This window comes from Gymnoscopelus braueri (genome assembly GCF_963280865.1).
Source record: "Gymnoscopelus braueri genome assembly, chromosome: 7".
Taxonomy (NCBI): Eukaryota; Metazoa; Chordata; class Actinopteri; order Myctophiformes; family Myctophidae; genus Gymnoscopelus; species Gymnoscopelus braueri.
The window spans coordinates 21,009,616-21,036,622 of record NC_137608.1 but is presented as its reverse complement, the minus strand read 5'-3'; the positions used below and the strand labels follow the sequence as shown (position 1 = coordinate 21,036,622).

General features: G+C 39.4%; 1 protein-coding gene across 2 annotated transcripts; it reads right to left on the bottom strand.

The window, feature by feature from the left end:
• Positions 1–2,085: 2,085 nt before the first annotated feature.
• Positions 2,086–23,569, bottom strand: agpat9l (1-acylglycerol-3-phosphate O-acyltransferase 9, like). 2 transcript variants are annotated; one of them, XM_080433313.1, is made up of 14 exons: positions 23,518–23,569; positions 22,744–22,930; positions 22,312–22,378; positions 17,122–17,270; positions 16,277–16,422; positions 16,092–16,166; positions 14,356–14,445; positions 14,160–14,253; positions 13,961–14,076; positions 13,149–13,204; positions 12,885–12,970; positions 4,818–4,946; positions 4,148–4,227; positions 2,086–3,766 (listed from the first exon to the last, which is right to left on the bottom strand). In XM_080433313.1, exons 2-14 carry the CDS (start codon positions 22,885–22,887, stop codon positions 3,661–3,663), a joined length of 1,338 nt encoding a protein of 445 aa, XP_080289439.1. In that variant the 5' UTR covers positions 22,888–22,930; positions 23,518–23,569; the 3' UTR covers positions 2,086–3,660. The 2 variants fall into 2 exon arrangements, with proteins under 2 accessions (XP_080289439.1, XP_080289440.1); XM_080433314.1 differs by having other exon boundaries at positions 22,744–22,912; positions 23,518–23,567.
• Positions 23,570–27,007: the final 3,438 nt, after the last annotated feature.

The following is a 27,007-nucleotide window of genomic DNA, read 5'->3' as shown; positions in this document are numbered from 1 at the left end:
GAATAAAGTGCTGTGCTCCTCGTGGGTCTGTTTTCAAAAACAGATTTTTGCAGATGTTTTGCAGTGCAGCCTTGACAAGATCCTATCCTAAACCTCAAACAAAACATCTATATGGCAAGAACCTGAATGTAGTAGCCTTGCTCAAGTTAGGCCTGTTCCATTGCATCAACTGGAACTAAACTAACTAAAACTTTAACTTTATTGTCACATCACAGGTTTAGTAGCCTATAAAATAAAAATACAAAATATTCTTTTATATAAACTCCCATCATTTGTAGTTTTCAAGAAAGGGGAGAGTGGGAGACGAAAAGAGACAGAAAGAAAGAACAAGGAAAACAGGTCAAATAGTTTTTCTTTGTTTTAAACTAAACTAAACCATGATGTAAACCTACCCCGAATAGTCTTTCCCCCCAACCACCACCCATTCAGGGGTCATTGATGTGGGTATAATGGGCTATAGTGCCGTCATTTAGTGAGGAGGCCTGCTGTAGCTGCAGTCTGGTATACGTTGGGTTTAAAAGACTGTTACTATGGCTACGACAACAGACCCTCTAAACTCCACAGCCAGAGCCACATTTTCTCTCTCAGACAATATACAGAAGGCTAGTTCGCAGACTACAAGACAAGCAGAGGGTGTTCACGCAGCTCTGCACAGAGAGAGTGTTCAAGTTCAACTTAATTGCAGAGGTCACCGGTGACAACAAAAAGATTTGGCGTTTATTTTTCTGAAATGTAGCTGCCCCACCCCTAGTCGCAGAGATGCCCATATCCTCCGGAGCAACAGGCAGGGTGGATGTAGGAATAGATACATCCATAGCATGGACACCAGACGGGCTGAAGAGGGATAGTAAACCCGTTAGTAGGAACTGTGATTCCTATCTGAAACGGTGGGTACGATTGACTTAAATATTATATATTCTGTATAGGCTTCGTCATCAAACCTGTAAGATGTACTGTGTGGGTTTCATTCACTGGCAACCACTCAATGTGTGGAATTGGGAACTATATCTATATATCTATATATATATATCTATATCTATATAATGCCATTAGACTGCATTTCTGAATATTTCATATTTCATGAATTAAAAACATCACTATATGTTGTAATATTGCAATCTGCTACTGGGAGTTGTCTATGCAACTAAATGTGGTATACTGTTGAATATGTGATGAGTTGAAAACTATGTTATACACACACCAGGACAGAAATGGTTCCACTTACAGACCAACTTCAGATTTAGGGTCTCAAAATGCTGAGCAATGAAACCATGTTAGTGTTAACACTCTGTCAACATAAATAGCAACCAGTTTGTCATCTGAACTGTGCAATGGAGAGATAAGGATGTCAAGCACTAAAACAGGCTCATAAATGGTTCACCTGATCAAGTTTGTCCTGGCCGCTTCTGTAAACAAGATGGTCTGAGGACCGATGGCACGTACTCACTTCCTTAACTCTTATTTATATAGTTTCCGATTTTTGAGCACATTTCACCTTAGATTAAGCCATTAAGACCGGGAACGCATCGGTGTCACTTTGATTTCTTTGGCTATTAAAAAAATAGCAGATATACAAGCTCATAGCGATAGAGAGCTTGTAGATCTGCCATTTTTTAGACAAAAAAAAAAGGAGTGAAAATGTGTGAAAATCTTTGAATGAATATATATATATATATATATATATATATATATATATACACATACACACATTTTTAACTAAAATCTTTGCTTCTGGGGGTCCCTGGAACAAAATATTTTCAGATGGGGATCCGCGGCCAAATACATATAATTTTTTTTTTTGGGGGGGGGGGGGTCCTTGACATGAGAACCACTGATATATAGCAACATAAGTTTAGAAGACATCCCCAGAAGCAAAGATTTGAGTTAAAAATGTTCGCTTTGAAAGAGTTTATATATATATATATAAGATATATATATAAGATTTTGCGGATCTACAAGCTCATAGTGCCGTGCTATGAGCTTGTAGATCTGCTATTTTTTTATAGCCAAAGAAATCTAAAAATGACACAGATGCGTTCCCGGTCTTAATGGGTTAAGTATGCATCACCATTTTCTACAGTTAAATGAATAATAAACACTCCCGATTTTAATGTGGACACTCATTTGTTCATTCTACCAGGTATCTGGAATCCACACAGAAAACAGAGCAAAAAGGTAACTCACCTGGGGTAAGTGCAGTCATTAGTTAGAAAGAATAGTTGGAGTTTGTAATATAGTTGGGAGTTTGTAATATTCTGGGACATGGTAACACTATGGTAACTAACTTGCGTTCCCATGTCTATGTGATTTAACATACAGAATGACAGGCTTCCCCCTAATGGAGAGATTAATGGTGAGAGCACTTGATTATTTGAAAAACGATATCAATATACAATTGAGGATGACTTCAGTACATGCACCATGCATGTATCCATTGCCATTCCTGTTTCACTCTGTTTAAAGGAACAAGAGAAGGAACCACACAAGAGAATGGAAGCAGCGACTGTGACACCTCAGGAAAGCAGTCCAGCCAAGAAAGCTCCAAAAAGTCCAAGACTTGTACTCTCCTTTAAGGCCATCACATTTCATTATGGATTCATCTAGAATTCATGTGCCAAACCCTTGTGCCTCCGTCTTGAAATTAACACTTTAACCACTTAAACCTTACATAGTATACTTAGTTGACCGGTGTCCACCAGGGACCTGTAGTGGGCGGGCCATCTCCTTTTTTCCCCCCCCACTACACCAAATCTCTTTGCTGAACATCGCTGATCTACAAGCTCACAATATGTCGCATCGTGAGCTTGTAGATTGGCTATTTTCAGCAAATAGTTGGCCGTTTTAACCAAATGTTCGTCTACTGTGACAGGCCCAGATTGAAGAGATAGTTGCACTGATGACTGCTTCTTAACTGAAAATTATGTTCCATCGTTGAAAATTTGCGAAACAAACATTCAAAAGCCTAAATGCATCTCAACTGCAGGATTTTCATAATCAGCACCATGAGGCGTAATCCAAAAATGCTGCTTATTTATAAAAAAACAACAACTATGAACAGTGCATGCATACAGTAAGTGAAATCCTTATGAATGTACAGCAACGACACTCACAGTCAACACAAGACAATTATCATTGCAGTGTGTCTATCAAGTGGTTTAAAGTCTTTCACACTTTTGTTTTCGATCTGAGAGAATTACAGTATTCACAGTTTACCATTCAATTAAAACACTGGCTACCGAGTACCTACAGACAGAAACAACCACTTCACAGCAATTATTCTCTTTCATGCAGGGAGATTGCACTTGTACCTCATGCACATAAATAAGGATCCTGATTTTTTTTCTTAGTTGTGCACCGAAAAAAAATCTGATCTACAGGCTCATGGCGCAGCTAATTGAGACACACCGTGAGCTTGTAGATAGACTAATTTTGATGCGTGACACGGCCCACAACCAAGTATAAATCCGGCATTAGTCATAATGAGTTCATCACAGGCAGCTAAAGGCTCAGAGTCCATTCAGTGTTATTCCAGAACTGGTACAGCCGGTGAGACAGTCCAGAGGCAGCGATGCCCCTTTCCAGTGTTTCTATTCTCCTGTGGGCATGCACCGTACTGTATTGTAAGGCTAACGGGTTCGGCTGGCATACTGAACGAAGGTGTCAGTCACTGTTGCTGCTGTCGTCTCCCACCACCATGCTGCTGAACTGTTTTTGCTGTTGCTCTTTAAACGAGTCCTTCACCTTTCCCCTCTTCAGTCCCCCATCCCTGCAAAGGCAGAAAGGAGGCATTTACAATAAGGCTGTGTGTTAACCAAAGCGTTTTTCCTTCCTCAAAACGCTCTTCTAAGACACTCGGCCAAATGGCCAAAGTTGAAAATATTCCAGATAAAAATGTGCAGTGCAGAATCTTCCAGCATAGTGTAAATACGCAACATTCCCATAGAAAACTATTCAAAACATACGCTGCATGTAGGAAATAACGCAGTGGTGGAAACAGCCCCTTAACCCTGGTAATCACCGAGCCATTTGCAATTCACTGTGCACTTAGTATTATAAGTGTGTGTGTCCACACAGTATGTGTACTGTATGTGAAATCTAAGAACTGTAAATACATCAAAAATGACATAACAAAACATTATAATCTTACCACTGGAGGTCTACCAGCCCTCCCTGTGCAGCGATGGCTGCTTTAACTCTGTTGGCAAACTGGACAGCATTCTCTCCTTCCTGTCATATTAAAACAAACAATTTCTTAAAATATATGTACGTGTCTGAGTTTGTCAGTCTGCACGCGTGTGTGTGCGGCATGGTACAGTACACTGTGTACACATGGGGCCAGTTGCACCACCTCACACTAAGTTCAAACTTAGCCTAGTTATAGCTTAAAAAAAGCCATTTAACCAATTTAGCCGGGAAAGTGTCTGTGTCATTTTTATATTTCTTTGGCTATTAAAAAATAGCAGACATACAAGCTCATAGCGCGCTATGAGCTTGTATGTCTGCTATTTTTAGTTTTTTAAATTTGTGCAAATCTTTAAATATATATATATACATTTTAAAAATATATATTCAAAGATTTGCACTCATTTTCACGATTTTTCAAAAAATAGCAGATATACAAGCTCGTAGCGCGGCGCTATGAGCTTGTATATCTGCTATTTTTTTTTTATAGCCAAAGAAATCTAAAAATGACACAGATACTTTCCCGGATTGAATGTGTTTAAGCTATAACTAGGCTAAGTTTGAACTTAGTGTGAGGTGGTGCAACTGGCCCCTGGTCTGTACGGTCACATGCATGGGGCACAGGTTGTGCACACCTGTTGGTCCATGGCTGGCAGATACCACACGTTGAGGACCAGGGCCCAGCTGGTCATCATCCTGAGCAGGTAACTGACCATGCTGTACTTGGAACTGTTCCAGAAGGCGTCTCCAAACTTGGGGTCATACTAAAAAAGGCAGAATACATAAACGTATAGTTAAAACATTATAACAAATGTATTCAAAGTGTAACAAAATGTGAAGAGAAAAGAAAATACCTTAAAAGTTTTAAAAAGTTGAGTTAAGTACAGTATGATTTTAGTCATGCTTAACCAAACCAAGCCTAATTGACTGTACAATTATTTTAATTTGTGGCACCCCCTGGGGGTAGAAGACACATTAGAAGGAATGTTCTTTAACCCCTCCTCAATGTGCTATTCAAATTTGGGACTGATAGCTTAATGTGTTCATTAGTTATGACAGTTTTTGCTAAATAGGCTGTGCCCCAAAAACTTCAGAAGCCAATGGAAAAACAGTACTGAATATTAAAAAGCTGTGTAAGGGAGGCGCTAACGAGCAAACAATGGAGTAGGTTGTGTGTTTGACAGGCTCCGCCAAAATCCGTTTTAAAAGGTTATTTTCTAGGCACAACTCGACCATAAAAGACCATAAACTATCACCAAACCTGTTAACTTTAGTTTACACTTGTTGAATCCTGGCTTTGTTACCATATGGAATATAATTTGCGAAAATTCAGTTTCGGGCCTTCCGGAGTGGGAACCCCCGCTCCTAAGCCTAAAGCCACGAAATCAGTTGTCTCTACCACCCGCGAAGAAAGCCACTCCTCTCCGCCAGATAGTGCAATGGCTGACGCAACAGACCTGAAAACTGAAATCCTTTCCTCACTGAAAAAAGACATCGCTGATTTGATCAGGTCTGAAATAACATCTGTGATGGCTAAGGAATTTGAGAGTGTCAAGTCTGAGTTACACTTGTTTAAAACAGAAGTGGCAAATAATACTGCAAAAATTAGTTCAGAGGTGGCGGAGATAAAGACGACCGTAGCCGACATGGAGCGGGGCTTAACAACGTGTTCAGACGACGTGACATTGATGCAGACCCAAATAAGCAAACTTGAGACAGAAGTCCTAGCTTTACAGGGGAAATGTCTCGACATGGAGGGGAGACAGAGACGCTCAAACGTCAGAATATCGAACGTCAAGGAGACCCCAGGTTCAAGCTCACCAGCAGCAGTTTCCAAACTATTGAGAGAAATCTTGAACTTGGACCATGACGTTTTGGTTGACCGATCGCACAGAGGGTACCAGGCAAAGGGAATGGAGGGTAAACCCCGTGTTATCGTGGCGAAGATGCACTACTATCAAGATCGTGTCGACGTCATTAAACGTGCCAGGGAAACTGGACCCCTCCACTTCAAAGGAAGCGTCATTTCCATAAACGAAGATTTCCCCCCGTCTGTGGCCAAGGCCAGGCTCAAATACAGAGAGGTGAAACGTCTCATCCGCGACCGAGGAATTAAGGATTATGGCATCATCTACCCATCACGCTTCTTCATAAAGCATAATGGAACTGAGAGGCAGTTCCAGAATGCTGAGGAGGCCATGAAATATGCCCAGTCCAATATCCAGCGGGAGGAACCAACACGAGAAGAACCAACACAAGAAGAACCAACACAAGGCGATCCTGCATAAAGCACAAATTAGAGAGATTCAATCTCTCACACTGGAATTATTCATGGTGTTTTCCCTGCCTGGTGAGTAAATAATATGCACTATGACGACTGCAACCCTTCTAAATACGGCCCGTTTTATGTTCTGATCAGCCACACTAAGGAACTGAGATGAATATGGACGGCTTGAAGTTAAGCCACTATTCGTGTGAGAACACTTTTTTTTTTCTTTTTTCCCTCTCTCTCTCCCCCCGTTTTTTTTTCCCATCATAATGACTTTTCAAAGTGTTATTTCCTGGGGGGATTAAGATGGACGATATTTGACAATGGACTGTTCTTTCCCTATTTTTTTAAAAATTATTTCCACAATATTTGGTTCTCTTATATTTACATAAATATTTCTTTTCATGTCCATGATTTTTGGTTTTACTGTTGGCTGATTAATATGGAAATATATAAATAACTGTTGGGCCCCTTCTCTTTTTTTTCCCTCTCCCCATAATTATTTATTTAAACTTTATATCAGGATAAATAACACCAGTGTAGTGCGGTCATTTCTACAATTAATCATTCCGTTTGTGTGGGAGAGATTGCATCATTAGTTCGATGCTGATCCCTTCGCGTGTGGTTCTCCTCTTTTCTTTTTTTTTCCTCTCTCTGGTGTTTTTCATGGGCCTATCCGGCCGCGCTTGCTCTTTACTGATCGACGTGCTGTTTTTTACTTTTCTGTTTCATAAGAGCGATACAGCGCTACGCCGCTACTGTCATTTGACGATGTCGTTGTTCTGCTGCGGGGTCCGGGGGGGCGGGGCGGGGTGGGGCGGCGGTCCCGTGTGTCTACTACTCTGGGCTTTAGACCTGGGTGGGGGGGGCACGGGCGGCCGCCTCTCGCTGTCTCTCCCTCCGGACTTTGCGTGAATATATTTTGTTTCCCTCTTTTTTTTTCATGTTCTTTCTATTGGCTGTATTGAAATTGTGATAGTATGGTTTATGTTTTTTTTATGGAGATCTAGTCTTGACCTTGAATGTATCCCCAATTGTTTTATTATTTTTTCAAAAGGAAATCTTGGTTTAAGGTTGGCCTGTATATATATGTATGCTATATATGAGTGTGGGTGGCTGTGTGTGTGTGCGTGTGCGTGTGCGTGTGTGTGTGTGTGTGTGTGTAAGAGAGAGAGTCAGAGAGTGAGTGGGGGTGCACAATCACATGTTTTACTATACTAGTGGGGACTTTGATATGACTGCACACCAACCTTGTGTGAATTTGTGTGTTTGAACTTGTTTTCCTATTCTGGTGAGGACTTGAGCCGACTGCACACACCAGCCATGTGGAGTGTGCAGGTGTTTTTCTATACTAGTGAGGACTTGGTCTGACTACACGTTAAGACTGTGTGTGTGTGTGTGTGTGTGTGTGTGTGTGTGTGTGTGTGTGCGCGCGCACCATTATTAGATCATGGAAAATACTAACTCACAAATACATACGCTTTTTAGCTGGTATACATGCATGTATATATTCAACCGAAGGATCTATTAATGATACAGTATGGATGGTATTACATTGATTATTATTTCATCTTTTTCATATTGTACTTAGGAACATTTGGGAGTTAACAAGAAACATTTAACCTAATTATAACTACATTACCTTACAAATTATTTTCTTTGTTAACTTTTCTGAATGTCTTACATCTTTACTTTCACTTGTGGTTTTCCCACAATTTTTTTTTACTATAGGGGATATGTTTTGGGTTGAAAATACTTGAGTTTAGCTATAATGTGTTAACTAATGTGCCTTATTTCGAATTGTGATTTTGGCGGAGCCCTGTATGCTGGGTTTAGTGCACTCCGCCACAAACACTTAAATGTGTGGATTTCTTTACGAGGGGTTTTGTGATCACCCTTTGAGTGGTGACAGGGGTTGGGAACTTGTACCAGATTTAATTTCTTTTTTCTTGTTTGTTTGTTTTTCATGTGTTTTTGTGGGGTCCCTTAACCATTTCAGAAAATTCAAGCCTATTGATTGTCAGTATGCTGTTCACTCTCTCTTCCAATACATGATACCATGGCCAATTTGAATGTTTTAGGCGGGCCAGCTGGCTGCGATGTGACCTTTATAAGCTGGAATGTCAAATCTTTAAACCATTTTGTTAAAAGGAAAAAAGTATTATCTCACCTAGAAAAGCTTAATGTTGGTATAGCCTACCTACAGGAGACACATTTGCGGACTTTAGATCATTTTAGAATTAGGGGCAGATGGATAGGCCAATCCTATCACTCAAATTTTCATTCTAAATCCAGGGGGGCTGCGATTCTTATAAACAAGAACATACCATTTGTCATGTCAAAGGTCGAAACAGATTCTTCAGGTCGATATATAATTGTAATCGGTAGACTATATAACACTCCAGTTATATTGGCCAATGTCTACGCGCCACACTGGGACGACAGCTCCTTCTTTTCAAATTTCTTCCCCTTGCTCCCTAATATGAACACACATCATCTTATCCTTGGTGGCGATATGAATTGTGCTCTATCGCCCTCTATGGACCGTAGTTCTCCCAGGACCACAACCATGTCTAAAACAGCTCATGCAATCAGATTATTTCTTAACACAAATGGAATATCTGATGCCTGGCGCTTCCGGAATCCTACAACGAAATGCTACTCCTTTTTTTCACCCGTTCATGGAACATATTCACGCATTGATTACTTTTTCTTAGATAAGAAGCTTCTTCCGCTAGTCAGTAAGTGTGAATATCAAGCAATAGTTATTTCCGACCATGCCCCATTATCAATGACTCTACGCATACCAACTTCTCACACCAACTATCGTCCCTGGCGTTTTAATTCTTTATTGCTCTCCGATAAAACCTTCGTTGAACTTATTTCAACTGAAATAACTTCCTTTCTTGAACGGAACCAGACCCCAGGTATGTCCTCCTCAATAGTGTGGGAATCGATGAAAGCATATCTTAGAGGACAAATCATATCATATAGTGCTCGAATCCGAAAATTGCTTAATGAAAAAATTGAAAAATTGACGAACGACATTCTAAATCTAGACGCAAGACTCGCACTCGCCCCATCTGATGATTTATTTAAAAAACGATTGGTTCTTCAAACTGAATTCAACCTTTTATCGACTAGACAAACCGAAAACTTAATTAATAAAACACAGAGCAGGACATACGAATTTGGGGAAAAGACTGGAAAGATCTTGGCGCATCAGCTCCATCAAAAAACGGCTAATCGAACTATAGTTGAAATAAAGGATGAATTGGGCGTCAAGCACCTTGATCATTCAGAGATTAATTTGTGTTTCAAGAATTTCTACTCGAAATTGTATACTTCAGAGTCTCTTCGAAACGACTCCTTGTTTGACTTGTTTTTTGGAAAATTAAACATTCCCACAATTAATGAAAGGGTTGCAGCAGGCCTTGAGGAAACATTTACGATCGGGGAGCTTATAATGGCAATCAACTCCATGCAAAGTGGGAAATCCCCTGGCCCCGATGGGTTCCCAAGTGAATTTTTTAAGAAATTTACTGGCCAGGTAGCTCCCATTTTGCTTTCTGTCTATAAAGAGTCCTTCAATGCTGGCTCCCTCCCTCCAACCATGAGACAAGCGGTTATATCTCTGATTCCTAAGAAAGATAAGAACTTGCTGGAATGTGGCTCATTTCGTCCTATTTCGCTCTTAAACGTAGACAGTAAAATTCTATCCAAGATTCTAGCTAGCCGGCTGGAAACTGTTTTACCTTCAATTATATCAGACGATCAAACGGGCTTTATAAGAAAACGTCATTCCTTTTTTAATATCAGGCGTTTATTTAATATCCTTTATGACCCAACTCCACCCGACATTCCCGAAGTATTGATATCGCTCGACGCGGAGAAAGCATTCGATCGGGTGGAGTGGGACTACCTTTTTCACGCTCTAAAAAAATTTGGCTTCGGTCCGAGGTTTGTTTCATGGGTCAAGGTACTTTACTCCTCCCCGGTGGCGGCAGTTAGAACGAATAACAACCTTTCCTCCTACTTCCCTCTTAATCGAGGAAATCGCCAAGGTTGCCCTTTATCGCCCCTTTTATTTGCCGTCGCTGTCGAGCCGCTAGCAATTGCGTTACGCGGTGAAAATGGTATTAAAGGGATCCGAAGACATGGTTCGGTGCATAAGGTATCCCTTTATGCTGACGACATGCTCCTATATATATCTGACCCTTTAGTTAGCTTGCCTAAAACCCTTGATTTGCTAAAAGACTTCGGTAAAATATCAGGATATAAAGTTAATATACAGAAGAGTGAGATAATGCCAGTGAATGATGCTGCTAAATCAATTGCGCTTGACTCATTCTCCCTTAAGGTAACTACACATAAATTTAAACACTTAGGAATTTGGGTTACGCATGATTTTAAAAACCTTTTCAAAGAAAATTTCCCCCCACTGATTCTTCGTTTGAAACAAGATCTGGAGCGTTGGAACTTATTGCCATTGTCATTGGGAGGTAGAATAAACACGATCAAAATGAACGTTATGCCCAAATTTCTATATTTGTTTCAATGTATCCCTGTTTTCTTATCCAAATCCTTCTTTTCTTCTATTGATAAGTTGATTTCGGAGTTTATATGGAATAAGAAGAATCCTAGAATACGTAAGAGTATGCTACAGCGGCACCGCCAAGACGGCGGCCTATCTCTCCCTAATTTTCTATATTATTATTGGGCTGCCAACATAAAGGTAATGTTGTGTTGGAAGGAGCTGTCGTCCCAAGGCACTCTCCCCAAATGGTTGCAATTAGAAGACCCGTCATGTGGCCCCACCTCCCTACATGCCCTGCTTTGCTCCAAGCTTCCGTTAGTTGAACCTGTGTCCAAATACACCTCAAATCTAATTATTAAGCACTCCGTTAAGATCTGGACACAGTTCAGACGCTCCTTCTCGCTTACTGACTTTTCAATTTCTGCCCCTATAGCAAGAAATCATAGTTTCAAACCTTCAATTATAGATGGAGCATTTAACATTTGGACTAGAAATGGGATCACCTCAATCAGTGATCTTTTCTCTGAAGGCGTTTTTATGTCTTTTGATCAATTACGGCTGAAATTTGATATACCCCGCTCTCACTTTTTTAGATTTCTGCAGCTTCGTAATTTTGTAACGTCATCTTTTCCAAATTTCCCATCACGACCACCAGATTCCCTTTTAGACTCTATTTTAAAACTTGACCCGTGTTCCAAAGGGGTGATTGGGTCAGTTTACTCTTTATTAAACTCATTTAATTTGGAACCACTAACCTTATTAAAAAATCAATGGGAGGGAGACTTGGGGACAGAGATCTCTAATGATGTTTGGAGGGAGGCCTTGGATAGAATACACTCCTCTTCAATTTGTTTAAGACATACTATCATCCAGTTTAAGGTTCTGCATCGCCTCCACTGGTCCAAAGTAAAACTAGCTAAATTTGTGCCTGACATGGATCCAATATGTGATCGTTGCAGACATGATCAAGCCACCCTTGCACATGCATTCTGGTTTTGTCCAAAGTTATTCACATTCTGGCAATTAATATTTAAAACCTTCTCAGAAGTGTTAGAAGTGCCCATAGAACCTTCTGCTTCTATTGCAGTGTTTGGAGTTGTTCCACAAGAAAGAGATGATGTACAACTTAGTCACCAAGAAAGAAATATGATAGCCTTTGCATCCCTTTTGGCTAGGCGTCTGATACTGCTTAAATGGAAAGAAAAACTCCCACCAACTTTCAAATCATGGGTTAATGATGTTATGCATCATTTGACTTTGGAGAAAATTCGCTACTCCACAAGGGGGTGTGCTCTGAAATTTTACACCATCTGGCAACCTTTTTTAACATATATAGAGAGACTGAAAGCTGCTGACATTAATGACCCATAAATTGACCCCACTGAATTTGTTTTTGTATTATATTCTTTGTGTATATATATATATTTCTTTTTTTACTTCATTTAAAATCCTTCTTTAATAATATATATATTCTACTGTGTACACTTTATTTTTATGTTATTTATTTTTTGACTTGTTTTCATTTTTCATTGCAATTGTGTCTTATTTTTCTGTATTGTCTTTTGTTTTAATGGTACAAGGAGAAACCAGGGTTGTGGCTCTTTCGGAGCGGGAACTTTGGGGGGGTGGGAGGGTTAACATACATTCACTGTTTTTTGTATGCTCATTATTATAGACCTGTATGTGAAAATATAAAATAAAAAAAACCTTGAACAAAAAAAAAAAAAAGCTGTGTAAGACACATTATCATAGCACTCTAGAGAGACCATGTGTACCACATTTGGAGAGGGTTGCAATTTGTAGTAGTTTAAAAAAAAAGTGTGTCTGGGCACGCAATCTACAAACAAGAAAAAGTCTTAATAGGGATTCATGCAAGTCACTCTTGGACAAAAGTACCTTAATGGCTACAGGGTATATTGTTCCTCCAATTTCAAAACTCCCCTTCTTGAACATCATGACAGATGTGTTGTTGACACAGGTACCTGAAGATGGCAAAGATTAGCACTTCAGAGCCATGTGAGCCCTTTCCAAAATCCACAGAAAAACAGTAACCGTTTTGCAGTCTTCACAGCCAGACTGCCATCAGTACAATCCATGTCAATAAGACTACAAAAATAAAAGTTGGAGGTGACTTCAGCTCTTCTGCATGGGGACACTTACCCTCTGGGAAGATCAATATCGGAAGCTTTGTTTTGTCATTAACGTGATCCCTTAACCTGGAAGTTAAAGCAAGTGGGAACACGGTCAATTGAAACAAGGATTATATAAACAAGGACAGGACAGCAACGTCACCAGTCCAGCTGGCAGATTCATCAGGTACTGAGAGGCAAACTGGAGCTTAAAGTTCCACCGAGCGCATTTAAGTCAATGAGAGGCGGGTGGACAAGCATACAGTATGAATAAACATGATCTTTTAATGATTGTGATCTTTGTTATCCACTTGAACCCCAGCATCCATATTCTGGGGGGGAACATTAGCCAAAAATAGCTGATCTAATCTGCTAAGAGATTTGGTGTAGCCGGAAAAAAAGTGTTCCATGTCCAGTTCTCTAAGAGTGGTGGTTAAATAATCAGGAAAATAAACACTTTGTTTTCTAGTCTCTTGTTTTTCTGTGTGCACACTATATATAATGTTATTGAGGTATCAAAGGAGCACAGAGTAAGTTTGTAACTGGGCTGTCTAGCCTGGAACGTGAGGAATCTGCCAGAGCAAATACTACCCAGTCAGAAACGTACTCTGTGGCCTTTAAATACCTCAATATAATTATATAGTGCACATATCGAAAAACAAGATTAGAAAAAAAAATAGAAAAAGTCTTCTTTTATTTTCCTGAACTGATCTGACAAAGGTCACAATCATAAAAAAGAAATTGAGTTTATTCATAAGCTGGTCCAACCGGCTCTCACTGGCTGCTGTTAACACTTAACAAGCATGCAGAGCAGAGGCACTTTGCTGAATGTGGAAGAATCACCTTTTGGTCACTAGATGGCGATCTTTCATTTCTGCCCTCTCAAACCAGACATGGGGACAGGATCTCACCATGGCTCTCTGGACCACTCCCATCAGGCCTCCATGAATCTGTCCCACCTGAAGAAAAACAACAAACCCCACGCTAGTTTTTTTCCTAAAGTTAAAACTATGTTACATTGCCTTGTGTTAGTCTCACATACCATAGCATAACATCCGTCATTGCAGAGAATCACAATGTCAATGGGGCTGGTGTGATTGGCAACACAGATTCCTCCCTTTTTGGGTCGGTTTTCCCTGCGATGATGATGAAAGCATTGTATATATATATATAACACAATATGAGAGGATGAGCACATTTCCTGTTGGGATTTAAGAAGGTGGACAGGTTTCCCTTACTTGTTGTGATAGTGAATGGTGGCAGAGAGTCCCCTGGCACAGATTCTGTAGCACATGACATGAACCCACTCACTTAGCCAGTACTTTATCCTGAGAAGAGGCGGGTATACAAGAGAGAGTCTGAGTGTTTATTTGATCTGTGGTACCCCACATTGGCATTAAAATTCTCTAAGCTTAACCACACGTTCGAAAATCATTCAAAAATAGCACAAATCTACAATAACTAATCTAACTAAAGTTCACAATGCTCACTCTCTACGTGTTGAGAGCTTATAAATCAGCTATTTTCGCTACTTTGCAGGGCACTAATTTACCAAAAAACATATGTTGAAATATGGAGATACAAGGTTTCTGCCCGACAGCAACGATGTATGAAACACGCATTAAACGCACATACAGCAACTGAGAGATTAGGTGTAGAGGGAAAAAAGGAGGGTGCCAACTGCCAAGTACAAACCCCTGGGAGACAAAGTACAAAGTACAGTGTATAGGGTTTAAGTGCAGTGGGTAAAAAGAGAGGATTTATAATGATATAAAATAAATACAAGATAAAATACCACTGTATTACTGGACTGTGGAAGGAGGAACTGAAACAATAACATTAAATAATTTAATTAAACATGAACGAACATACTGTACAGCATAGCCATGGAAAGGCTGTAGGTCTAGTTTTCAGTGCATTATTCTGATCGTCTTGCTTTTGTTTTGATTCAATTTGAGAGTGTAAACACCTTTTTCAACATATTGGACATGAGTATAATTTATTAATGATGCGATTGTCATTTTGCAGACAGTTTTATTTATTTTGTTTTTTTAATTGGGTTTGTCTCTTGTTTTTTCTTACTCATTATAAAATGTTAAAAATAAATGAATCTATTAATATAGCAAGGTAATTAAAATACAGCCTTGTGGTGAACGCACACTTAAGACTAGTTCAGCATACAGTTAGAATTCTCACCAATCCTGAACCTTTGTGTGGACTGAACATAAAAAATCCATTGATTCACACATGTCAAGGCTCCTTAATCAAATTTAGAGGGGATCATTTAATTAAAGGCTTTACTAGTATTGACGGTTTAAGTGGTTAAATGTCTGAAAAATACATATTAACATGAATCCAAAATACACTGATGATCGTGCCGTCAAACAATGAAACTATATGGAATCTATGAAAAAGTTGAATCTGCAACAATTTTATACAATATGTAGTGGGGGTCCCTGCTTCATCTCTCTCTCAGCTAGGAGTCCTTGGCCTGAAAAACATTGAATACCCCTGGATTAGAGATTGCCATTGGGCAATAGTCATTTTAGTCAGTAGCTGGTGTCTTTTTAAGAACCAGATGTTCTTCTTGTTGTTTTCCAGTGATAAGTTATCACTGGAACCATGAACCCTAGTGTCCCTATTCTGGGGTCAACATCTCTGAAAGTAGCTGATCTACAAGCTCAGTGTCGCAATGTTAGCTTGTAGATCAGCTAGTTTTGCCAAAGACATTTGGGGTAAAATGAAAAAGGATTAAAAGGATCAAGGATAGAATAGTTAGTTAAACCAAGGCACAGTTCGAGAAAGTCATCTTTGAAATTACTTTAGACTTTTTCACCATCCATTTTTAGGGATTTGAAGTTAAAAGGGAGGAATATAAGTAAAAGTCAAACTGATTACAAATATTGTCAAAGACAAATATGATTGGACAGACAGAGAGACAGACAAACATTAGGATATTAAGTGTTATATTCACCTCCAGTCTGGCAGTAATCCAACTGCAGATGTACCTATGACAAGCCAGCTGAGGCCAATGGTGGCCAGGGTTATCCTAGAAGACAATAAAACGCACTAAGCGTTTTGCTATTGAGAAACCTTGAGAGAAGGGAAGCACAGTCTGATAACGAGATTAACAACACAGTATCTCTGGTGTGTCTGTACCTTAGTGGGGCAAGGATGCAGTATCTGACAATGACACCCAGACCATAGACCAGAGTGAGTTTCGGGCTTATGTATCGGAAATGGTTGTTGGTGCGAGTCAGCAGGTTCCACAACACGAGCTCTTCAGATGTGAAACGCTGGGTCACCTAGCAGCAGAGGGCGAGGGGGTAAGGAAAACTAAAAAATAATTACCAAAATAAATCAAGAATGGATAGGCTTGTAGTCTGCCCCGGAAAGATTTATAACTTTTGGTGTGCAAAGGTCAAGGTCACAATTATGGTCAACGTAAAAATTACATAATTGCTTAGTAGTTAGAGAGGCTTCCTGGACAACAAAGTCACCGGTTCGCCTCCCGACCCCGGTCTATGTGTTCAAGTATCCCTGAGCACACTTAAATGTGCTTTTTTGTGATCTTTATTTTGAAGTTCTCTTCTGAAACGGATGCGTTTTTTCAGCGAATCAGTCCCAGCCGACCGCCCTGTCAAGCTATGGGATCTACACGCAGCTAGTGTTCGTGCCTTGCGGACGGCGGGGCAGAGAGGGAGAGGCGACCAAGGCTGGAATTTCATAATTTTAGGGGCAAGGCCACATGGTGTTTGAGGGCACAAAGGCCAAATGCCAGGGCAAATATAGACAGACACACACACACACACCACACAATTTGAAACATGTTTTGTTTTAAATGTTGTGCACATGGCTAATCCTTTTTTATTTGGTCTATTTTGTGCTGAACATAATTGTTGTTGCATATTGCTGTATGTTTAAAGCATATTGCAGGTCAGTGCAGATTTTGGATTGTGTTGCAAGAAACATTGTCATAAATGTTATGTCAGAATTAACTTTACCTCGTCGTCCACAATGCTCTCAATGCCACGGCGGTAGAAATAGAAACAGTCGCTGAGAGTGAAGTCTCCACCCACTGGTGGTTTGGGGCGACTCCGTCTCAACTCTTCAAACTCTTTCTCCATAGAGTCATCATTCCTCTGAATGAGATCTGACATACACACAAACACACACACACACACACACACACACACACACGATTATACATTGTCATCGTACCCAACTCATGAGCAAAGTCAACATCTGATAAGAATGGTTCTCAGTTGTAATCTGAAAGATAAATCAGTCTTTTATCGTAACTTGTGCTGGCACCATGCATTGACTAATCTTTTGAACCAGTGAGAGAGGAAATAAAACATATGTTTATTAATCACAATGGGGTTTTCAACTGGTGGTCCATAAAGGTATTGCACATATGTTTAGTTTTTCATCATTTTATTTTGGATAAAATTTGACCGCAAGTGTTGGCATTTGTGTGGTATGAGGAGTTAAAGACACCATCATCACCATAAATGATATGGTGATAATATATGGTGTTGCAACTCTATTTGATAACACCTTGATACTCTGTTAATTTTATCCTTTGACTTTACCGTCTGACGAGGCTTGTGCTTCAATATCAAAAGTACTTCAAGCTCAACTAATACAGAAGAGGATCCTCTCATTAAGATCCACAGGCTCTGTCAAGATGAAACGCATCCCCTTGTGAAGTTTTGGATGAGTTGTTGTCAAGACAGAATGCAAATTAATCGCGAAAAAATAAACGCTCTAGGTGTGTACAGACCTTTATTTTTTCATCTTTATCATCATTTATCAACGGTGCATCTGACTTGGCCAACAAATACAATTGGCCGTGTTCCCGAGCGAGAAGCAGACAGGGGAGGGCGTTCTCTGTGACCATTACAGGTTGGTTGGGGCCTTTTCAGCAGGGAGCAGAACTGGGAGGGATGGATAGCATGTTCCTCTTCATGCGTTTTACGCCCTCCGCCCCTCCCAGTGAAACTCATCACCATCAGGTGAAAATAATTGGCTGGCGAATCCAAGACTCGCATAGATCTCCGCCTGGGGAAATTAAATTAAATGTAGAGCAGGTAGGGCTGTGAATCGTCTGCTATCTCACGAATCGATTCGATTCCGATTCTTGGGGTCACGATTACGATTTTTTCAAAACAAACAATTCTTGATTCAAAATAGATTTTTTTCGATTCAAAAGCGATTTTTTTCCCGATTCAAACGATTCGATTGAAAACGATTCTCGATTCAAAACGATTCTTGATTCAAAACATAGGATTTCAGGATCTACTCCAATCTGCTGGCATGAGAACAGAGTACATGTATGTAGCTTTTATAATTGTAAAGGTTTTATCAAAAGATAATAATGTAAACACACAAAGGTAAATCCATCGATAAAAAAAAAAAAAGACAATTCTGAATCGTCCAACAGTAGAATCGCGATTCGTATCGATTTTTTCCGACACCCCTAAGCAGGACCCCTAGAAGGTTCTCAGAGTTACTACAGGGGAGCTGCCAAATGTTTGTGTGATAGGAACCTTTTACCTTTTTTACATTAACCACTTAGAACCCTTATTCTAGAGGGAACATTAGCCGGAAATAGCAGATCTACAAGCTTGTGGTGTGATACGCCATTTTCGGCAAAGAGGTTTGGTTTTCTACGTATTGATGGTTTAAGTGGTTATAACGGTCTGAAAATACACATTAACATGAATCCAACACAATGCTACACAATGACAGTGCTGTCAAAAGAAGTCTATGAAGCCATCTATGAAATCTATGAAAAAAAGCTTAATCTGCAACACAATTTTATCCAATGGGGTCCCTGCTTCATCTCTCTCAGCTAAGGGGTTCTTGGCCTGAAAAACCCTTGTAGAGGCTAGGACATTGATGAACCTGCACCCACTGCTTTGAAAACAAATCATCTCACCGTCCCAATATGAAGGACCGCTCTAAAGCTGTTGCGTTGCATGTCGGAATTGTTTCCACCCAGTTTCAGTCCCTACTGTACTCTGAACTTAGATGTCACATTTACAATGTAGGTATTTAGCAGACGCTCTTATCCAAAGAGACACACATACATCAAATGCAGAAAGTGTAGTGCCACAGTAAACTAGGACCACGGGTAAACCAAGAACCTAGCATTTGTCTAAACAACATGATGAACTGAATTACATCTTAACCTTTGCTTAAAAAGGGCAAGACCACTTGGTAGGAGGTTTGGGTTGTGTAGTTACCTTGCCATGATGTAACTCCAAGGTGGACAAGAAATACAAAATAATTGCTCCATTGATTAGAAATTGATAATTCAAAATATGCTCCTCATTGACTTACATTACATACTGTGAAACAGCTCTCAAAGTCACTCTCTTAGCCAAACAATCACAAACAAAGCACTTACATTACATACTGTGAAACAGCTCTCAAAGTCACTCTCTTAGCCAAACAATCACAAACAAAGCTGATTCAGAGAATATAGAACATCACCAAACCCATTATTGTTTATTATTTTTAATAAAAATAACAACTTCCTGCTGATTTTACCATTTGAAGATCAGGACCGGATCCGCGGATCCAGTCCGCGTTTTCTTCTTAATAAAAATAGCAAAATCAACAGGAAGAACAGTACTGGGTTTGGTGATGTTCTACATCGTCTGAATCAGCTTTGTTTGCATTCTTTTACGTGCTAAAAGAGTGACTTTGAGAGCCGTTTTATTGTACAATGCAAGTCAATGAGGAGCATATTTTGAATTACTTATTAATTATTCTTGTCCACCTTTGGAGTTACATCATGGAAAGCTAAATACACAACCCAAACCTCTACCAAAGTGGTCTTGCCCTTTAAGTCTGCATGGTCATCAAAACTAGGTCAAGTGCTAGGGGCTAAGGTGGAGTCTGAAGAGGTGAGTCTTCAGATTACAGCGGAAGAATCTGCAGTTCTAACTGCAATGGGGATGTAGATCTTTGACTACATGAGACTAGGTGACTCCATGAGTATGAGAGAAGACATGGTTGTCTAAGGGGTCTTCAATGTTTTTCAGGTCAAGGACCCCTCAGCTGAGAAAAATATGAAGCACGGACCCCCACAACATATTGTATAAAATTGTGTTGCAGATTTAACTTTATCATAGATAGCTTCATAGACTTGTTTGACAGCATTACCATTGTGTAGCGCCTAGCGTTGTGTTGAGTTCATGTTAATGTGTATTTTCAGTTAGGTAGGGTAAGTGATATTTTTTGGTTAAAACAAAAAGTATTTTGTTAAGTAAAAGCACTATATTCTGATAGTAATCATTGCTATAGAGTGTTTGTTCAGTAACAGGAGTCTCCCCGTCTCTCCAGCTCTTTAATAAACAGAAAATACATTTTCCGGTAGGTGTCAAAATCTCTGCCAATCAGGAGAAAGTACCCATTTTTAAGCTTCATTTTTATAGTGTTCCAGTTCCAATTTTGCCTGCTCATTTCTTAGTGTCATCACTTCCAATTTCATTCGTTTAATCTACATCCTGATTGAGTTCTCTATCCTGATTGGATAACATTGGAAATGAAACTGAAACGAAAATGCATTTTCTGTTTTATAAAGAGCTTTTACTGAACAAACAGTCTATAGCAATGAGTACTATCAGAATATAGAGCTATTTAACACTTATTTTAACCAAAGAAAATCACTTAACCTACCTTTAACCACTTAAACCCTCATTACTTAGAAAACGTGTACTTCTCTTTTTTCCCCCCTCTACACCAAACCTGGACAATACTGTACATGGGGGGGAATTTGCTATTACTAAATTGGGGAGAAAAATCTGAATAAAATACTAAATCTTTTTAATTAAAGTACAATACCATTCTCACAGGTGTGCAAAGAGGTTTGAGTCACAGAAATGACACCACAGACTGTTGGCCTTTCACACAGTTACCTTAATTACAACATTTAGAAGATGAGAATGAGAAGATGATATATATATATATATATATATATATATATATATATATATATATGGCAAGTGACACAATATCCTCAATTCCCATTTAAAATGCAAGTTCTTGACCAGCAATACATTGAGCCAAAGTTGAACTCATCATGGATGACATTCCCCTCTAAACAGGTCTGAGACCTGTGGGAAGTCTCCACTGAATCTGATAACACAACTCAGGGCAAAGTCCAAGCCTCAGAAAGAAAGACTCCTGGCATATTCAATGTTCTGTCAAATTTACAATACTAAATTCCCCAGTCTTTCCTCAGACTTGTCCCTTCTGAAATCTTTGACACACTTTGGACTTTGCAGTGCTTGCTAGTTTCTAGACTCTAGAGTCTTTCTGGGCTATGAGTGAGTGTAGTACTACCCTCTGCACCCAAGTGAATGACAATGCACTGAATAATGACTTCTTGTCAGATAGGCAGATTTCCAGAGCCACATGAAACGGTTATCATAAAGCCTCTCTGGTGAATCACTAGATGGTATCATGCAGTCTACCCTTTTCACAATCACTGCACAAGCCAAAGCCCTGCACAATATATCCAACTTAAATCATTTTATATTTATAGAATGCAATGCACTGCAGATGTTAAAAAATACACAGCCAAACCTTTTCAGACACAATGATGTTGGCCTGTTGCAGTTGCAAATGAAAACCAAGGATTCCTCAAGCAAAAGGGCTTGTCCAGGCTTGAAAGACGTTACCAATCATGAAGATACAGGAAACAGATTGCACAACAACCACAATATTTCCAAATCAAGGATATGAGTAAGTAGATGGGTTAAAATAAAAGCACTGACTGTCACTTATCTATTTAACTTAAGATACACTGTACATACTGTACTATTGTATGTAAATATTTTACTTTCTATATTTTGTTTTTTTATATTTCATTTTCTTTCTTCTTGTTTATCCTCCCACACCCCACTCTCAATCTATCTATCTATACAGGCATTCATCCAGTGGTTCTCAAAGTGGGGTACAGGGACCCCCAGAGGTCCTTGAGGAGATCCCCAGCTAAATTAACTATTCATAGTTAGGAACCAAGTGGACCCTTAAAACTCTGCAACTCTGAGAGACAATTGTCCATTCCATTTGTACACTCTCAGAGTTATGGGGGTCTGTGCCCCCATACCAATGTGGGAGTCACTGAAAAAAAAAAAAAAGTAATAATCCTACCAGACATCCAGTCTTGTGCTCACCATTCGATGCAGATGCTTTGAGTGTCGTCTCATCTCTGTTTGCCGTCTGTATTTTCAGAGTGGCCCACTGCAGACACAAGACATTCACATTGACAGCCACTCATTGCATTCTCCACATTACAGTATATGTGGACTGGTTCTCAAAGTCAGGTTCCAGGGACCCCCAGGGGTCATCAGAGGGAGGGAGGGGCGGGGGTCCCCAACCAAACAGTTTAACCACTTAAGCCCTATTTTATATGATTCAATTCATACGTTTCTCTCCACTGTTATCGCCACAGCTACAGTGGGTTCCAGTATAGTCTAGTTCCGTGATTCTCAAAACTTTTTAATTTCAAGGACCTCCATGACCACTGGTGGTCCCCCGACCAGATGATGAGAACCACCACTTTAATGCACTTCTGGGATGAATGGCAGAGTAGAAAAGACATTTACCTCTAAGGTTTTGACAAGGATACTCATGTAGATCTCAGAGATGCCGAGCGAAAAGCCAAACATGGCTGGCACCATGATGAAGGCCACAATGAGGTACAGCCAAATCTTCAGTCCCTGCAGGGCCATGCTCCACAACTCCTCCATCTCTCTGCAGTTCTCTCTGCAAAGGCTGTAAGTAAAAGGTATCCTTGTAGCCCATATGGTGAAGAAACAAGGAGGAAAAAAAGTCACTTCCTTGTGTTATTTACGTCGCCTTTCAAGATCAGTTAGATCTAAACTTTAACAAAACAGTACTGGTACAAAAGGAACTCCAGGGAGTGTATTGGAAAACAGAAGTTTAGACATGGCATTAGCTAATTGAGAGTAGGACAAGAAGCATAATGCAAAGTGTGTGTGTGTGTGTGTGTGTGTGTGTGTGTGTGTGTGTGTGTGTGTGTGTGTGTGTGTGTGTGTGTGTGTGTGTGTGTGTGTGTGTGTGTGTGTGTGTATAGCAGCATGGTAGGTAGACACTTATTTTTAACTCTATGGTAGACACAAATGGTTTAAGAGATAAAGCTTGGCTAACATTTCAATATCAGACTAGACTATTACTACCCCAACGCAAGGCTAATGACTGAAGCAGTTCTTTCCTCCACGTATCTGTTCCATGAATTAGAAGAATATAAGATGCAGTCTCAATTAGTCTACAAAGTGGCCTGTATTTTGGATAACTTTACATACTTTGTTTGCCCGTCTAAGTTAGCCTAATGCACAAACTTTTGATGTTGTTCTTACCTGTCAAGCTTCCATGCCCTTCCTACATCAGAAACGCACAGGCCTGGGAGCAACAGCCCATTCAACTGAGGTAGTGACACCACACACGCCCTTTAACTACTTCACTACTAGACCAAAGTTCAACCAAGTTGTGCATAGAGAGACAGCACAGCGTCACCCTGTGGCCAAACAGGGAAGCGTCGACGAATATGGCAGGGAGGCAAATTTCGGCCTTTTGATTGATTGAATACTTTACAGTGGTGGAAAAAGTACTCACATGTTTTAATTAAAGGTAGGGTAAGTGAAATTTTTTGTTGTTTTGTTCTGTTTTGTTAAAAAGGTTAAAGTACTATATTCTGATAGTAATCATTGCTACAGAGCGTTTGTTAGGTCACAGGGGTCTCTCCAGCTCTTTAGTAAACAGAATATAGTCATTTTCAGTTAGGTGACAAAATTTAAGCCAATCAGGAGAAAGTACTGAAAATGCATTTTCTGTTTAATAAAGAGCTGGAGAGACATGGAGACTCCTTTTACTGAACAAACACTCTATAGCAATGAGAACTATCAGAATATAGAGCTATTTAACACCTTAATATTTTAACCAAAGTAAATCACTTACCCCACCTTTAAGTAAAAGTAGCAATACTGCAATGTAGAAATACTCTGTTACAAGTAAAGTCTGGAATTCAAAATGTAAAATGTACAAAATGTAAAAGTACATAAGTATTGGTATCAAAATGTACTTAAAATACCAAAAGTAAAAGTACTCGTTAAGCAGAAGGTCCCATTTCACAAGTTTTCAAATGTATACATTTTTTTTTTAAATAGCTGATCTACAAGCTCACAACACGTCGCTTTGGGACGCGTTGTGAGCTTGTAGATCGGCTATTTTCAAATCGCCAAATTTTAAATAAAGTGGTTCTGTAATAATAATCAAAATCTAGTAACTAAAGTTTTCAAATAATTGTAGTGGAGTAAAAGTACAATATTTGCCTCTGAGATGTAGTGGAGTAGAAGTAAAAGTATTGCAAATTGTACTCCACTAAAGTAAAAGTACCTCAAAATTGTACTTAAGTACAGTACTTGAGTAGATGTACTCAGTTACTCCACCACTGATACTTTATTTAGCAGTTTGCAAAAAAAGCACAGAAAATACAGTTCTATACAAAGGGATACTATAAAGGATTAAACGCAGGAAAGTACTATAGCTTGTTTCCATTGGGGTCCTGTGTATTCAATTCATCAAAACATTTTAGTGACAGACAAGACGATACTATGCAAAAACATCATATAAACGAGTAGTACTAAAAAAGACAAATATGTACAATAAACAGTTGGGGGGGGGGGGGGGGGCTTTGTGGTGTAGTGTATCTTGTAGACTAGGCCAATTGCATGTTTCTGTACTCTGTCCTCTACCCTGTCAAGGTGGACATTTACTTTCTAAGAGATCAAATATTGACTTTCCTCCGGCTTATTTTGGAAGAAAGCTGTCTCTCACAGGAGATCACAACCTCTCTGAATGCCTGGATGATCAACCACACCTGAACTTTATTTAATAAGTCCCTGGTGTGCCTTTTGTTTTTAAATGTATTGATTGAATACTTTATGAACAGTTTTGCAATTTGTACAGAGGTACAGTTTACAATGATTGTTAAAAAGATAACAGAAAAAGCCCTAGCCTTGTTTCCATTGTAGTCCTGTGTATTAAATTAATTAAGAAATAGCCTAAGTCCCTGGTGTGCCTCCTTGGGATTTTGTGACAACCACCGCACAATATTATTACTATGTTTTCGCCCCTGTCCGTCTGTCTGATTGCTTTGCAACTGTGCACACACATTCCCACTAGGCCAAGGAAGAAATGCCCTACATTTTTCAAATGGACCTCATGGTGGCACTATAACAGGCCGATTCACGTTGTGGCCTATAACTCTTGAACCGTAGGTCATACAATCAAAAAAATTATTCCGTTGAATTCCTTGCCATTTCTCATATTCCACTCTGATTGGCTTTAAGGTTTGTGGGGATGGCCGTTTTGCACAAAATGACACACATCATGAATGCAGCTCCCTATTGCTGGGAAACTTTGCACACACATTTGCCTACCACTAAGCCAAGGAAGAACCTCCATCCCAACAGCCCACTTCACGTTTTGGCCTATAACTCTTGAACCGTAGGTCGTACAATCATACAACATATTTGTCCCTGATTTCCTTGGATCATGATGTAACGTATAGGCCCTGTTTGTGCCACATTACATTTCCTGCCATTTTGCTACTACTCCTACAGATTTTGTCCAAAACTCACAAATCGGTACACATTATCTCTGGGGTCATGTGATCATGTGATAAGGAGCACGCTTTTGTAGTTGTTATTGTAATACAATACATTGCTATACAAGTAATACATTATTTTTAAATATACTATATCATTAGGCTACTTTGTGTACACTAATTTCCAAATGGCCACTACAGAGGCAAATTCTATACCCACTATTTATTTATTTTTGATTAAATTTGATAAAACTTAACATTTCATATTTAAATATATATAAAAAAGAAAAACAGTTCAAAAGTTGCATAGCAACACATTGTGCGCTTGTAGATCTGCTATTTTCTCTTTGAATACAGGTGTGCCTTGAGATGTGAACTTGCCCATTGGTGCGCTTTGAGCACAATAGGTTTGAAAACCATTGGCCCCCAGTCCAGGCAGAGAGGGTTCAGCAACAAGAGGCCATGGCTGTACAACTGTGATAGTATTTCTCCTTAGAGTAACATTAGCCACTTAAATCCTCTATTCCGGACCTGAATAGTGAACAGTACTTGGACCACTTTTTTCTGTCTAAACCAAATGTCTTCACCAAGAATAACTGATTTACAAGCTCACAGTGAGCTTGTAGATCGGCTATTTTTGGAAAATGTTCCCCCCAGAATAGCCGTGTTGATTTATGTGATAATTATTGTTTATTAGGTAAGAAATTCATGTTGATTTATTTAAGCAATGTATTTTTTTACAGGCTTATAAACTATTATGAACAGAATCAGGAATAACCTTCACAGGTTTACGGGTGTAATGTATTTGTTTTCGTGCATGCTCCATCATTTGTGGTTTTCGTGAGAAGAGAGGAGGATAAAGATACAAGGAAGAGAAATGAGAAACACACAGGATAGAAACAAATAATCAACTATGTCCTTGTTAACAGTAATAAGAATGCTAGCTTATTATCATCTTTGTGAATAAATTAGGCTAGATATGTGATAAACAAATAATCACCCGATATTGTTGCTATCTTTATCCAACCTCGCCTTTGGCTTGGGCCAATAAGCCTACCCTCAGATGGATAAACTTAGGGCAACAACACAATCTAGGTGATAAGCTTATCCAGGTCAACATGCTGTATGGCCTCATGCCTACAATATGACCCACTCACAGCCATGCTGATAAATCGTGCTCTTTCTCATTTGATATTACTTAAATCAACAAGAATTAGATAGCATGCCATTGGTTACCAACT